Genomic DNA, 16,401 nt, shown 5'->3' with positions numbered 1-16,401 from the left:
GGTAAAGGTAAAGGTAAAGGTTCCTCTCACACATACGTGCTAGTTGTTCCTGACTCTAGGGGGTAGTGCTCATCTTCATTTCTAAGCCGAAGAGGCAGCGCTGTTCGAAGATGCCTCCGTGGTCATGTGGCTGGCATGACACAATGCCAAAGGCGCATGGAACACTGTTCCCTTCCCATCTAAGGTGGTCCCTATTTTCTACAAGTTGAGCAGTCCCCACCACAAACTCCACATTTGTCCAGTTTCTTGGAAGACCCAATAATATGATCACAACCAGCCTTGATGCATTGTCCATGCACACAGACAGAGAGTGTATCAGGTGCACAGGTCGTCCCATCAACCACCTGATATAAAAAGAAAGGAAGAATAAAATGAGCTCTATTTACCCATTATCACTCTTTAAGGTAAAGGTAAAGGTAAAGGTTCCTCTCACACATACGTGCTAGTTGTTCCTGACTCTAGGGGGTAGTGCTCATCTTCATTTCTAAGCCGAAGAGGCAGCGCTGTTCGAAGATGCCTCCGTGGTCATGTGGCTGGCATGACTCAATGCCAAAGGCGCATGGAACACTGTTCCCTTCCCATCAAAGGTGGTCCCTATTTTTCTACTTGCATTTTTTATGTGCTTTCGAACTGCTAGGTTGGCAGAAGCTGGGACAAGTAACGGGAGCTCCCTCTGTTATGCGGCACTAGGGATTCAAACCACTGAACTGCTGACCTTTCGATCGACAAGCTCAGCATCTTAGCCACTAAGCCACCGCGTCCCTTATCACTCTTTAGTGCATTTCTAATGGCTGGATTCCTTTAAATATATTTCTTACGGATATCTCTTTAGGAGAATGTGCAAAGTTATTGGTTTCAGTTGCGATCAGTTCTTGTTTTACTAGTAATAGTAAATAATAAATTTACATTTCAAACATATTCATTCTTTTGGTTATTACTGCTCATAAACTTCATGCTTTTGAAAAGCGTTTTTTAGGTAATATTATATCAACAATAGTGCATTATAGGCCTGGCCTGAATGATCCTATATATAACTTTGTACATCTTGTGCTACAGAATTCTCAAACGTGTGGGTTTAGGCACATATGGATACGTTCAGATTCTTCTGCACATTTGGTAAATGTGTGCAAATGTGGCAGACGGATGTCATAATTCTGATGGATGGGAGTTTTCATCTACGCCTCCAGCTATATATAGATCCCCCCCCCAATTTTATAGGAAACATGGTTTTTCTTCCTGGTCAGGAGAACATAGTGTCAGTTTTGGAAGGCAATTTTCTTTTTGCTTCTTAACTGCCACATATTTTAGCTGGGGAAGTTGGGAGGGGGTTGTTGTTGGAGCGGTAGAAAGTTAGTCATAACACCATTCCGTATTCAAGGACTTTAGACTGCCTGAAGATTGTATCCAACTGAGTGTGAAGAGTTGATTGGACAATGTGATGAACTTGTGGGTGTGGGGAAGGGCTGTGAACTGTCAATTAGGTGTGGAAAACCTGGAAGCTTTCAGTTTTGGGTTTTCCCAGCTGTGCCAACATAACATCTCTAATAAATTGGAACTCTGAGGAACCTCAAGCCTCAGAGCTTTATTTCATTGGGGGTGTTCCTTGGAACCCTGACATTGGTGCCCACACTAACAACAGGGAAATTTGGAAAACTTTTAGTAGGCAAGAGGTTTCGAAATCTGTAAAAATGGTGGACGCATAAACGGAATTCTTACTTTGGTCTCAAAGACTTTGAACTCGTTCCCTCTTTTAGCCCGGCAGACTAACTTGCAACGATCTCGAGGAGACACTCCAGCATACATGGGGACCCATTCTAGCAAATTCCCATTCAAGTCGGTGAAGTTGTACCTGTCGTATTTCTCACATTGCTGCTCTCGAAAGCTTTTGCCTACAATGGAAATGAAAGAAGCTCACGTGAATGCAGATACGTGCACAACATGAAATCTGGTTTTCAACGTTTAATTTTCAGGTCGGTAAATTGAAAAAAAATTTCATCTCTACCTTCTCTGACCTGAAAGTGATGCAGGAACCTGATTGACAGCCTACAACGTCTTTTGCAGGGGTGAAATGCTACTGGTTTGGACCAGTTCTCCCGAACCGATAGTAAAAAATGCTACCAGTTTGGGTGAACCGGAATTTCCAACGATCAGCTGGACGATGATCAGCTGTGATGTGCGATTTATATTAGCTACCCTGTTTTCCCCAAAATAAGACATCCCCTGATAATAAGCCCAACTGGGCTTTTGAGCGCATGGCAATAAGGCCAAGCGCTTATTAAGGGTTAAATTGCAACCTATGACCATCATTTGTGTTGTAAATGTTGTACCTTTGATGAAGGTTTTTTTTTCTTTTTCTTTTATGTACACTGAGAGCATATGCACCAAAACAAATTCCTTGTGTGTCCAATCACACTTTGCCAATAAATTCTATTCTATTCTATTCTATTCTATTCTATTCTATTCTATTCTATTCTATTCTATTCTATTCTATTCTATTCTATTATTTCAGGGTTCAAAAAAATATAAAACAGGGTCTTATTTTCGGGGAAACATAGTATAATCATTGGATTTCCTGCTTTCTAGCTAATCTAAATTGCGTGGCACAGCGGATTCCCCCCCCTCGCTGTTCTACTTACCTTTGCAGACTTGGAAGGCTTAAAAATGTTCCTTTTTTAGTGCTACGTGGGCATGCCTCAGGTGCGCGCAAAGCCCGCACTCAATAGCAGACTCACAGAACTAGTAGCAGGCTTAGAGGATTTCACCACTGGTCTGTTGGGTTTATCCTAACTTCACTTTCACTAAATGTAATTTGCATTTACCTGGGAATACATCTATCTGATATTTCAGCTCCAAAGCAACTAATTCTAGAATAGAATAGAATTTTATTGGCCAAGTGTCATTGACACAAGGAATTTGTCTTGGTGCATATGCTCTCAGTGTACATAAAAGAAAAGATACATTCATCAAGGTACAACATTTACAACACAATTAATGGTCAGTATATCAATATAAATCATAAGGATTGCCAGCAACAAGTTACAGTCATACAGTCATAAGTGGAAAGAGATTGGTGATGGGAACTATGAGAAGATTAATAGTAATGCAGATTCAGTAAATAGTTTGACAGTGTTGATGGAATTATTTGTTTAGCAGAGTGATGGCCTTCAGGAAAAAACTGTTCTTGTGTCTAGTTGTTCTAGTGTGCAGTGCTCTATAGCGTCGTTTTGAGGCTAAGAGTTGAAACAGTTTATATCCAGGATGCGAGGGGTCTGTAAATATTTTCACGGCCCTCTTCTTGATTCGTGCAGTATACAGGTCCTCAATCTACTGTGTAGATATGCAGCCTGCTTTAACTCATATCCCACCTGGGCTATGTTGAGTGAGCAGCTATGCCATACTGCCGGGAGTCCTCCTGTTTTGACTGTAATGGAGCATCCCATCATGGTCGTAACTTATTACAGCCATGAAATGGGTCAGTCATGTGCCCGAGGCAATTTTACAACCTTTTTTGCAGTGGTTGCTAAGTGAATCACGATGGTTGTTAAGCAAACATCACAGTCATTAAGCAAACCATTGGTACAGAATAGCAATAGCACTTAGACTTATATACCACTTTAAAGTGCTTTACAGCCCTCTCTAAGCGGTTTACAGAGTCAGCCTATCTCCCTCCCAACGATCTGGGTCCTCATTTTACCCACCTCGGAAGGATGGAACCTTGAGCCTGGTGGGATTTGAACTGCCAAATTGCAGACAGCTGGCAGTCAGCAGAAGCAGCCTGTAGTACTGCACTCTAACCATTGCGCCACCGAGTCTCTAACACAGTGGTTCCCAACCTTTTCTTGTTTGAGGCACAACCTTTTCTTGTTTGAGGCACCCTTGGAAAGCCTTTCAAAAGTTCCCGGCACCCTTATAAGGAAATAGATATTTAAAATCTCCGTAGCTCAAAAGTTCCCGGCACCCTCAAAAGATCTCACGGCACCCCTTAGTGCCGCGGCACACTGGTTGGGAACCACTGCTCTAACAGAATTATCGAAAACTGGCAGTAAATTCAGATTTTTGGAAAAACCACGGCAAAATACGGTCACGTGACTGTGGGATGCTGTAAATGGCTCTAAAACCTGTTGGGTTAATTATAGAACCTTAATGGAGGCATCGTCACCTTTGGTGCCAAACTGAAGGGATTAAAAATGAAGACCCACCCTAGCAGATTTCCGGTTACCGGGTTATTGATTCATTTCTGCACAAGCCATTTCAGTACTAATGTCTCATAACGCTTGTTAGCAAACGTTGCTATAAAAGAGTGAAATTACCAGTTGGGGAGCATTCCTCAACGTTGCAAGACTCGTATTGCACTCTTTGCCCCTCACAGTATTTGCCCCCATTTTTGGGCACTGGGTCGTCACAGTCTCTGTAAGAGAAATGCACCCCTCCACCGCATGTCCTGGAACACGGCCCCCACGCGCTCCAGGGACCCCAATTTCCATCCACAGCAAGCTGCAAGACACAAATGGTTGGATTATGGCTTATTTGAGAAGTTGCTGAGAAACTAGTCTTTTCTCCCAGGAGAATATTAAAGCAACTGCAAAAACAGCCTGATCCCCTCTACCCCTCTGGTGAAGGAGCAGTAAGATGCTCTGCTTTATTCCAACTATTGTAGTGGTTGTCTTAGAAAAAGAGAGAGAAGGACATACCTCTGGTACCTAGAAGGAGATGAAGGGTCCCCAAGAGATAGAATAGAATAACAGAGTTGGAAGAGACCTTGGAAGTCTTCTAGTCCAACTCCCTGCTTAGGTAGGAAACCCTACACCACTTCAGACAAATGGCTATCCAACATCCTCTTAAAAACTTCCAGTGTTGGAGCATCCACAACTTCTGGAGGCAAGTCATTCCACTGATTCATTGTTCTCACTGTCAGGAAATTCCTCCTTAGTTCTAAATTGCTTCTCTCCTTGATTAGTTTCCACCCGTTGCTTTTTGTCCTGCCCTCAGGTGCTTTGGAGAATAGCTTGACTCCCTCTTCTTTGGGGCAGCCCCTGAGATATTGGAACACTGCTATCATGTCTCCCCCAGTCCTTCTTTTCATTAAACTAGACATACCCAATTCCTGCAACCGTTTTTCATATGTTTTCGCCTCCAGTCCCCTAATCATCTTTGTTGCTCTTCTCTGCACTCTTTCTAGAGTTGTAACATGTATTTTATGCTTTGGATGAACAGCCAGTTTGGTCTAGGGTTGAAGGTACCAAACTAGAAACCAAGAGACTATGAGTTCTAGTCCTGCCTTAGTCATGAATGCCTGCTAGATAACTTTGGGCCAATTACCAGGACATTGTGAGTTCTAGTCCCGCCTTAGTCATCAAAGCCAACCAGGTCACTTTGGGCCAATCGCTAGGACATTGTGAGTTCTAGTCCTGCCTTTGGCATGAAAGCCAACCAGGTGACTTTGGGCTAATTGCTAGGAGATTGTGAGTTCTAGTCCCACTTTAGACATGAAAGCCAACCAGGTGACTTTGGACCAATCGCTAGGACCTTGTGAATTCTAGTCCTGCCTTAGGCATGAAAGCCAACCAGGTGACTTTGGGCTAATTGCTAGGAGATTGTGAGTTCTAGTCCCACTTTAGACATGAAAGCCAACCGGGTGACTTTGGACCAATCGCTAGGACCTTGTGAATTCTAGTCCTGCCTTAGGCATGAAAGCCAACTGGGTGACTTTGGGACAGTCCCTTTCTCTCAGCCCAAGCCACCTCACACGCTTACTGTTGTGGGGAAAATAGGAGGAGGAAGGAGTATTAGGTATGTTCACAGTCTTGAGTTATTACAGAAATAATAAAGGCCGGATATAAACAAAGGAAGGAAAGAAAAAAGAAAAAGATCTTTGTAGTAACTGGAAGACCATTCTAATCCTAATCAGTCAGCCAGAGAGTAATAGGTATAGTTTTCCTCTGTCCTCTCGTGTTTATATTCTCTCATTTATCATACAGAGCTTTGAAAGTTTTGAACTTTCTCGTTCTTCATATCTGATTTGACTCCATTATAGATGCTTTTATTCAACGCAGTCCCAACCAAATAAACATTATCGTTCTTCTTCATCTGCTATTTCTACCTTATTAGAGATAGGTGGTCCACATTATATCTCACTCTAAGATTACCTTGGGCATCACCGTATCCTGTGCTACGCAGCGGCTCTCCAAACACATTTTCCCTGGCCCACAGGGTGTCCCATCCGCCCAGGGCAAGCTTCCATTTTTGGTGTGGCAGAGTTGCTCTCCAGTTTCCAACTTGCACCAAAGCTGGGAGCAGAGGTCTTCCTGTGTGGCATTTGGGCAGTGTTGGAACTCTTTGCCAAATACTTGCTGACACTGCTGGTCTAGGTTATACAATGGTATTTGGCCCGGAAGGTCAGTTGGGAGGGCAATAGGTTGGGCTGGTTCATCAAGCAGACAGTTACCTGGTGAAAGAGAAAAAAGTAGAAAGACTGCCTCAAAGAATGTATTATCCTTACAGCCAAATTTCCACGAGGCTCTTAACGAAGTCCATAAAGCAGAAATTGGTCGTAGCTATTGTCTTACTCTTTCTACTCTAAAACAAACAAACAAATAAGCAAATGAATCAATCCTTCCATCCATCCATCCATCCATCCATCCATCCATCCATCGAGTGGTAAAATTCATTTTCTTTTTACTACTGGTTCTGTGGGCATGGCTTGGTGGGCGTGGTGTGGCTTGGTGGGCATGGCTTGGTGGGCGTGGCAAGGGAAGGATACTGCAAAATCCCCATTCCCTCCCCACTCCTGGGAGAAGGATAATGCAAAATCTCCATTCCCACCCTGTTCTGGGGCCAGCCAGAGGTGGTATTCGCCAGTTCTCCGAAGTACTCGAAATTTCCGCTACTGGTTCTCGAGAACCTGTAAGAGCCTGCTAGATTTCATCCCTGCATCCATCCATCTACCCACCCACCCATTTATCTCAAGGAGTCTTCAATCTGAGGTAAATATATCTTTTTTTATTAAATCAATTTTTATTGACACCCCCCCCCACACACACAGTTTATGAACCGAGTATTGACCATATCATATCTCATACACTTTAACATATCCAAATACATTTTACTCAGTTACAATTTTTGTCAAAATATTCTTTTACCATATTTTAATCACAATCTTAATATTTCTATGCTCATTTATATAAACCACATCTTCTTTTGCCCTCAAGTTCAAATTTCTCCCTTTTCACTAATCTATATTAGTTTTATTTTATTTTATTGTTTTTATTTTATTTTATTGTTTTTAACTAATTCAATTTTTATCCCGATGTATTCAAACGTGTTTGGGATTGTCTTTCTTCCATTTCATCTTTTTCGTTTTACAGCAATCTTTCTTCCCTTTCTCATTCCTCTCCCTTCCTTCTTTTATCCTTCCTACTTTCTTCTCTACTCTACTCTCCTTCTCTACATCCCCTTCCTTTCCCCCTCCTCCATTCTTCCTTCCACTCTAACCTTCTCTCCTACTCTTATTTCCCCTTTCTTTCTTTCTTTCTTTCTTTCTTTCTTTCTTTCTTTCTTTCTTTCTTTCTTTCTTTCTTTCTTTCTTTTTCTTTCCTTCCTTCCTTCCTTCCTTCCTTCCTTCCTTCCTTCCTTCCTTCCTTCCTTCCTTCCTTCTTTCCTTCCTTCTCTCCTCTCCTCTCCTCTCCTCTCCTCTCCTCTCCTCTCCTCTCCTCTCCTCTCCTCTCCTCTCCTCTCCTCTCCCTTTCTTCTTTCCCTCTCTCTCCTTCTCCCTTTCTTCCAGGAGGTAAATATATCTTATCAGGTTAGCAAAACCATAAGAAAGATCCGAACCTTTTTTAATTTTATTTTTTAAGAGTTTATGAATTAAGTTTGTAAAAGTTCTGCACATCGGTACCCTTGTTTGAGTACCCGTGTTTTGAGAAGTAAGTTGCATTGAAGCTTAGAATGTTTAAAAATAGACTTTTATCTGTAAAGTGTTCTTTGAAATGAACATTGAATTGTTCTAACGAAATGAACATTGAATTGCCATCAATTTGCATTAAATACAGCGAAATCTGTAAAGTGTTCTTTGAAATGAAGGTAACACATGACTAAGTTTTCGATCAGTGCTATTTCTCCCAAAACATATTTAATAATTAATTTATTAAAGCGATGCACTCCTTTGCTCATACAAAATTGACTTACAAAAAATTCAATCCAGCTTGACATGCATCAGATTTGGTTCCTAAAATGGTGCTTTGAAACATAACCTGATCCTGTTTGCAAGAGTTGAAGCTTATTGGACAAATATTGTCAAGCAAGCTCAACATGATTATATATCTATACATATATGAGGATATGTACCGTGTCCTCCATCCAGGAATTCTGTGATATACATGGCACTGCAGGGGGACCAAGGGAGGGTCTTGTTTAGATGAATAAACAGTGGAGCCATCATGTGATGTTTTCCTAACGTCCCGAAGAGCCTTTCACAGCTCTTGGAGTCATCGTGAGGCATGCTGAGCACGTGCCCTGCAAAGAAAGAAAAATGGATGGTTAGGTGGCTCGGTGGCTAAGACTCGGAGCTTGTTGATTGAAAAGTCAGCAGTTCAGCGGTTCGAATCCCTAGTACCGCCTAATGGAGTGAGCTCCTGTTACTTGTCCCAGCTTTTGCCAACCTAGCAGTCTGAAAGCACGTAAAAAATACAAGTAGAAAAATAGGGACCACCTTTGGTGGGATGGTAACAACGTTCTGTGCGCCTTTGGCATTTAGTCATGCTAGTGTTGTGCCTCGCCCGCCCTTCTCTCCTCAGCTGGGCCCCTCCCATCTCCCACTATCTGAGTCAGAGACTGATAGTGAAGAAGAATGGCCTGGCATGCCTCCAGCCACCAGCCCTGGCACCATGCCCGGACAGAATGAGCACACAAACCTCCCTCCTAAAGCGTATGAGCACGAAGCCAGCCACGAGCTAGAATTGCCGGCAGCAGAGCAGGAGGACGAAAAGACACAGTGGACAGATCCCCGCTTCCGGAGAATGGAGAGGCGACGTCAGCAAAAGGAAGGGAGGTGCAGGCCTGGATAAGTGCTGAGTCATGGAGCCACACCCCATGGCCTATATAAAGGATCTGCTTTTTGGCATTCCTTGAGTCAAGCAAAGTCTCATCTGGTTGCTGAAGTCACACCTTGGATTCCTGCCTGCCCTGAGAACTCTGACAGGAATTTGGCAAAGCTGCAGAGGCTTCGTGGCCATGCTTGATACAGACTTCCCAGACTCGGCAGTCAAAGGAGGAGTGGGACACGACAGCCAGCCACCTGACCATGGAAAACGTCTTCAAACAGCGCTGGCTGTTCGGCTTTGAAACGGAGATGAGCACCACCCCCTAGAGTCGGGAACAATTAGCACATATGTGCGAGGGGAACCTTTCCCTTTTAGAGCATAGAACATAGAATAATAGGGTTGGAAAAAACCTTGGAGGTCTTCTAATCCAACCCTTGCTCAAACAGGAGACCCTGTATCATTCCAGACAAATGGCTGTCCAATCTCTTCTTGAAAGAGAAGGTGCAGCTATAACTTCTGAAAGCACACCATTCCACTGATTAATTGTTCTCACTGTTAGGACATTTCTCCTTAATTCTCGGTTCTTCTCCTGCCCAGAAGTGCGTTTGATAGTAGGTTGACTCCCTCTTCTCTGTGATAACCCTTCAAGTACTAGAAGTCTGCTATTATATCACCCTTATATCACCCTTAGCCCTTCTCTTCATTAGATTAGACATATGTAGTTCCTTCAATCATTCCCCGTACAGTTTAACCTCCCTACCCCTTATCATCTTTGTTGCTCTTCTCTGCACTCTTTCTAGGCTCTTAACATCTTTTTCTGATGCAGGATTCAAATACTAATAAGGTACTTCTCTAAACTAGCAAGAATGGGCACCTGAAACAAGCACTCATATCTTTCTGGCATCAAGCCAGGAGTGAAACCCAGCAGGTTCTGACAGGTTCTGGAGAACCGGTAGTGGAAATTTTGAGCAGTTCGGAGAACCGGCAAATACCACCTCTTGCTGGCCCCAGGAGTGTGGTGGGAATGGAGATTTTGCAGTATCCTTCCCCCAGGAGTGGGGAGGGAATGGGGGTTTTGCAATATCCTTCCCTGGAGTGGGGTGGAAATGGAGATTTTGCAGTATCCTTCCCCTGCCACGCCCACCAAGCAATGTCCACCAAGCCATACCTCGCCCTCCAAGCAAAGACCACAGAACTGGTAGCAAAAGAAATTGGATTTCACCACTGCATCGAACTGCCATTATAATAAAAGCTATAAAGACAGGGGTGAAACCCAGCAGGTTCTGACAGGTTCTGGAGAACCGGTAGCGAAAATTCTGAGCAGTTTGGAGAACTGGCAAATACCACCTCTGGCTGGCCACAGAGTGGGGTGGGAATGGGGATTTTGCAGTATCCTTCCCCTGCCATGCCCACCAAGCCATGCCCACCAAGCCATGCCCACCAAGCCACACCACGCCCACCAAGCCACGCCCACAGAACCAGTAGTAAAAAAAATTGGATTTCACCATTTTATAAAGATATGTATATGTATAGTATGTGGGTGTGTGTGTGTATGTATATATGTGTGTATATGTGTGTGTGTGTGTGTGTGTGTGTGTGTGTGTGTGTGTGTATCTATCTATCTATTTATCTATCTATCTATCTATCTCTGACAAAGTGAGGAGAACCTGTGGCTTAGAGGTTAATACATCTGCCTAATATGCAAGCAAGCCCAGGTTTGAATCCCAGAAGAGCATGGCTACCTGATGAGAACTAAATAGTTTGAAATAGATCTATACTAGTTTCCCTTTATTTCTTTGTCAGTAAATATAAATTTAACACAACACACACACACACATATAAAAGATGTTGAGACTCTAGAAAGAGTGCAGAGAAGAGCAACAAAGATGATTAGGGGACTGGAGGCTAAAACATATGAAGAACGGTTGCAGGAACTGGGTATGTCTAGTTTAATAAAAAGAAGGAATAGGGGAGACATGATAGCAGTCTTCCAATATCTCGGGGTTGCCACAAAGAAGAGGGAGTCGGGCTGTTCTCCAAAGCACCTGAGGGTAGAACAAGAAGCTATGGGTGGAAACTGATCAAAGAAAGAAGCAATTTAGAACTAAGGAGAAATTTCCTGACAGTTAGAACAATTAATAAGTGGAACGACTTGCCTTCAGAAGTTGTGAATGCTCCAAAACTGGAAATTTTTAAGAAAATGTTGGATAACCATCTGACTGAGATGGTGTAGGGTTTCCTGCCTGGGCAGGGGGTTGGACTAGAAGGCCTCCAAGGTCCCTTCCAACTCTGTTGTTATATATATTATATATATATATATACCCACACAACCATATTTGATTTTTTTAAAATATACACAAATATACACAAAAAAATAGACACAAAGTTTTATGTTATTTTGGACTGTTACATCATTTTGTTGCCGATGGGTTGTCTACTTTTCATCACAGAAAGCTATTTAACCTATCATCTTTTAGAAGAGAATATTTGTAGCTCAGGGCTGAACTGCAGAGTCTTCGGTGCTCTCTGAGCTTGGTGGTTTAGTTGGGTAATGAAATGTCTTCAAGAAAACCACCAAGCTCAGAGAGCACCGAGGACTTCACAGTTCAGCCCCGAGAGCTACAAATATTCTCTTCTAAAAGATGATAGATGTGTTGATCAATGCGCCAATGCATTGATGATGTTAACCATGGTTGAGTCATGAAATGTCTGCAAGAAAACCCACCTAGCTCAGAGGGTATCAACAACCCCACCTATCATCCTTTCTTTTAATTTGGGTGTCCTCTTGGATGGGCGGCTGTTGTTTGACGACCATTTGGCGGCCGTCTCCAAGAGGGCCTTCCACCAAGTACGCTTGGTGCGCCAGTTGCGTCCCTTCCTTGACCGGGATGCCTTATGCACGGTCATTCATGCCCTTGTCACTTCCCGCTTGGACTATTGCAATGCTCTCTACATGGGGCTGCCCTTGAAGTGCACCCGGAGGCTGCAGTTAGTCCCATGTAACACCGCTCCTGCGCAGTTTGCACTGGCTTCCTGTGGTCTTTCGGGTGTGCTTCAAGATTTTGGTTACCACCTTTAAAGCGCTCCATGGCTTAGGACCCGGGTACTTACGGGACCGCCTGCTGTTACCTTATGCCTCCCACCGACCCGTACGCTCACACAGAGAGGGCCTTCTCCGGATGCCGTCCGCCAAGCAATGTCGGCTGGCGGCCCCCAGGGGAAGGGCCTTCTCTGTAGGAGCTCCTACGCTTTGGAATGAACTTCCCCCTGGCTTACGTCAAGTGCCTGATCTTCGGACCTTTCGCCGTGAGCTGAAAACGCACCTATTTATTCAAGCGGGACTGGACTGAAATTTTATTGGGGTTATTTATATTTTAAGATTTAAATTCGTTTTAAAATTTGGGCCACATTATAATATGCTTTTTAATTTTCTCTTAATGTTTATATATTGAATTTTACTTGGCTGTACACCGCCCTGAGTCCTTCGGGAGAAGGGCGGTATAAAAATCGAAATAAATAAATAAAATAAATAAATAAAATAAATAATGGCCATTCTTGAGAATGCAACCTACAATATGTAAGGGTAGCTTTCCTACAAGGCGGATCCTGATCCTGATACAATGATGGACTACCCATCCAGTTAGGCATGGCAGTTACCTAGTTCATGGGCCAAGGTGTAAGCTGCTTGGAGACCCTCATCTTCTATCACAGAGCAGCTTTTGTTTGGGTCACACATGGTTCCAGTCTCAGCCACTCCCAGGGTTCTGCAGGTTTGGTGTCCACAGAAATCCTGTGATTGGAAAAAGGTAAGATGGAAACGATATGAATGTTGAGTTACAAAGGAATGGTCCTCCGTTCTTCTACCAGATCATCTTCAAGATGTCCCTCAGAAGGAACCAGCCAACCTTCACCTAAATACCTGTCTTGTCAGCAGGATTGCAGTATCATAGTGTTCTGGGTGACGGTCACTTGGAGGGTTGAAGAACTGTTGCCAATTACAGAAATTCCTCAGCATCAGTCCGCCATTGTCAGATACTTCTGGTCCAGCGTTTTCATCTTCCACTACCAACACCTTCACCACCACCAGGTTGATAGAATTCTTCAGGCTGGGGTGCTTGTAGATTTGAGCAGCCACAGACATTAAGGTGAGGATATGATTCTGAAAAACCCCACCAAAGACATGGAATAAATCAAGTGGTATTTCTAAGAAATAGAACTAGAAGGTTATTATGTCCTTCAAGAACTTCAAGAATGGAACCCATACCATATATCTGATTTCAATACAGTTGAGCGTGTCCAAAGGTATTTTACGAGAAGAGTTCTCCACTCCTCCGTAACCAATAAAATACCTTATTCCACCAGACTTGATATCCTGGGTCTAGAAAACTTGGAACTTCGTTGCCTTCGACAGGACCTGGGTTTAGCTCATAGAATCATCCGTTGTAATGTCCTTCCTGCCAATGACTACTTCAGTTTCAATAACAATAACACAAGAGCTACCAACAGATTTAAACTTAATGTTAACCGCTCCAGTTTAGATTGCAGAAAACGCGATTTCTGTAACAGAATTATCTATGCTTGGAATGCATTATCTGACTCTGTGGTCTCTTCTCATAACCCCAAAAGCTTTATTCAAAATCTATCCACTGTTGACCTCACCCCATTCCTAAGAGGTCCGTAAGGGGTGTGCATAAAAGCATAAACGTGCCTACCGTTCCTGTCCTATTGTTTCTTCCCCTATATATATATATGTTTATACTACCTTGTTTCTCCTCATATATATGTTTATACATTATATAATCTTCTATGTTATGCTTGTATATATTGTTATGACAAAAATAAATAAATAAAAATTAAATAAAAATAAACTTTTACACTGGAATGTCTTTTGCACTGTACGCGACACATTGCAGTGCTTAGAAATCATGTGACGAGCCATACAGCAGAGCAGTATTTCTCAAACTTGGCCGTTGGAAGATAGGTGGACCTCAACTCCTGGAATTCCCCAGCCAGTCCTGCTGGCTGGGGAATTCTGGGAGTTGAAGTTCACCTATCTTTCAGTGGCCAAGATTGAGAATCATAGCAGTAGAGTAACTGCTCGGTGGAGATCTCGTGACAAGCATCTCCTAATTAACAGTAACAGAGTTGGAAGGGACCTTGGAGGTCATCTAGTCCAACCCCCTGGCTCATGCAGGAGACCTGTAGTAGAGATTCGAACCGCCGAACTGCCGACCTTTCTGATCGACAAGCTCAGCGTCTTAGCCACTGAGCCACCTAGTCAAGGTTGTGGGAATAGTAGGAGGCGATAAAAGCATATACATTTGTCTTGCTAATTCTGGTTGTGCTCCATGCTTGTTTTCAGCACAATTTGCCGCCAGCACAACAATGTTTAAGTGTTTCTTTGGATAGAGAACCAATCTATCCTTTCATAACCACCAAGACTGCAAAACAAAACAGGGGATAAACTTTGGTTAACGACTTGGCCAGTTGCCTACTCTCTAATTAATTTCATAAGGCAATCATGATGAAATCTCATTTAATTAAGGCTATAATCCCTAAATCAGTTTTACTACACTGAGAAAAAAAACTTCCCTAGCTTCATTTCCCAGGCTATGTTCGGTAGCGCACACACACAATCCCGTCATGCCCCCAACATCTCACAAACAAAGATGTTTGAATTGCAGCTTGGAAACCTATTACATAGCACCAGGCTCAAGCAGAATTGATTGAAACAACGATCATTAACAACAATCCAAATAAATAATGCTAGGAAATTGTGAGTGAAGCAAATGCCACACCGATGGGTTATAATACCCATGTCGACCTGTTCATATTTTGTTTTGTTTTAACAATCCTTTTGCAGTCAGAGCATAATTATGAAATAAAATCTTGTTTGTAAAGAGTTCCAACATTTTTTGCTGATAGCTGAGCAATTGAACATTCTTAATCATGCACACAGGCCCTCTTATCAATAAATTGGATTAACCCATGCTAATTCCAGCCACTGTAGGTTTTATAGTTGTACTGCAGAGCACCTAATAATCCAATAATAAGACCACACTGCAGCCAGTTTTGGTCACCACGCTATAAAAAAGTTGTTGAGACTCTAGAAAGAGTGCAGAGAAGAGAAACCAGGATGATTAGGGGACTGGAGGCTAAAGCATATGAAGAACGGTTGCAGGAATTGGGCATGGCTGGTCTAGTGAAGAGAAGGACCCAGGGAGACATGATATAAATTCCAATACTTGAGGGGCTGCCACAGAAAGGAGGGGATCAAGCTATTTTCCAAGGCACCTGAAGGCCAGACAAGGAATAATGGATGGAAACAGAGGTGGGTTTCAGCAGGTTCTGATCAGTTCTGGAGAACCGGTAGTGGAAATTTTGAGTAGTTTGGAGAACTGGTGTATACCATGTCTGATTGGCCCCGCCCCCACCTATTCTCTGCCTCCTGAGTCCCAGCAGATCGGGAGGAAATGGAGATTTTACAATATCCTTCCCCTGGAGTGGGGTGGGAATGGAGATTTTACAGTATCCTTCCCCTGCCATGCCCACCAAGCCACGCCACGCCACGCCCACCAAGCCACGCCCACAGAACCGGTAGTAAAATTTTTTGAAACCCACCACTGGATGGAAACTGAACAAGGAGAGATTCAACCTGGAAATAAGGAGAAATTTACTAACAGTGAGAGCAATCAACCAATAGAACAGAAGTTGCCTTCAGAAGTTGTGGGAGCTTCATCACTGGAGGCTTTCAAGAAGAGACTGGACTGCCATCTGTCAGAAATGGTGTAATGTCTCCTGCTTGGGCAGGGGGTTGGATGACCTACAAGGTCCCTTCCAACTCTGTTAATTTGTATCCTTGCTTAGAATTGAGCAAATCCCGGATATTGTAGGCCTCCAGGGAACCAATCTACCAAATCAAATCAGCAACGGACTTCGGACAGCTTATTTGTGAGAATTGCAGCAAAGCTTCTTACAGAGAGCCCTATAAAAAGCATTGAATCGAGCACAGTGTGTGGGAGTCACATGACGAGATGTTCTTGTGAATGGAACACATTTTTGCCCAGGATATTTGCGTGAGCTCTCAAGGGTTTACATCACTGAACCTTCTGTTTGGGTGAAGAAGATGGAAGTGAGATGACTTCATAGGTCAGGCATTTCAGCTATGTATAAGGCTGATGTTAACATCTTATCAGTGAGTCAGAATTCCAGCTTGGCTTGGCACTAACTCATGAGACAAAAATGCAATTGGTTACACAACAGATAAAAATATTGAGAAACAGCAAGCAGCCACTTTATTCTCTGGCACCGTTTGCCCGTTGCGATTTTGGGTGCCTCGGACACGTCATCATTTCTTAAATTA

At 43.2% G+C, this 16,401-nt stretch overlaps 1 protein-coding gene across 1 annotated transcript in view; it reads right to left on the bottom strand.

Moving 5' to 3' along the window:
- ADAMTS8 (ADAM metallopeptidase with thrombospondin type 1 motif 8) overlaps positions 1 to 16,401 on the bottom strand; it is a 52,188-nt gene that overhangs the window by 11,072 nt on the left and 24,715 nt on the right. The window contains exons 2-7 of the mRNA XM_058194709.1: positions 12,958 to 13,197; positions 12,696 to 12,828; positions 8,344 to 8,511; positions 6,147 to 6,445; positions 4,311 to 4,494; positions 1,717 to 1,889 (exon numbers count right to left, since the gene is read on the bottom strand). Coding sequence (XP_058050692.1) covers positions 1,717 to 1,889; positions 4,311 to 4,494; positions 6,147 to 6,445; positions 8,344 to 8,511; positions 12,696 to 12,828; positions 12,958 to 13,197 — 1,197 coding nt within the window. The remainder of the gene's footprint in view (positions 1 to 1,716; positions 1,890 to 4,310; positions 4,495 to 6,146; positions 6,446 to 8,343; positions 8,512 to 12,695; positions 12,829 to 12,957; positions 13,198 to 16,401) is intronic.

The sequence above is a fragment of the Ahaetulla prasina genome, chromosome 9 (genome assembly GCF_028640845.1).
Source record: "Ahaetulla prasina isolate Xishuangbanna chromosome 9, ASM2864084v1, whole genome shotgun sequence".
NCBI classification, from domain to species: Eukaryota; Metazoa; Chordata; class Lepidosauria; order Squamata; family Colubridae; genus Ahaetulla; species Ahaetulla prasina.
Note: the sequence above shows the minus strand (reverse complement) of the source record. Positions and strands in the feature narration are given on the sequence as shown.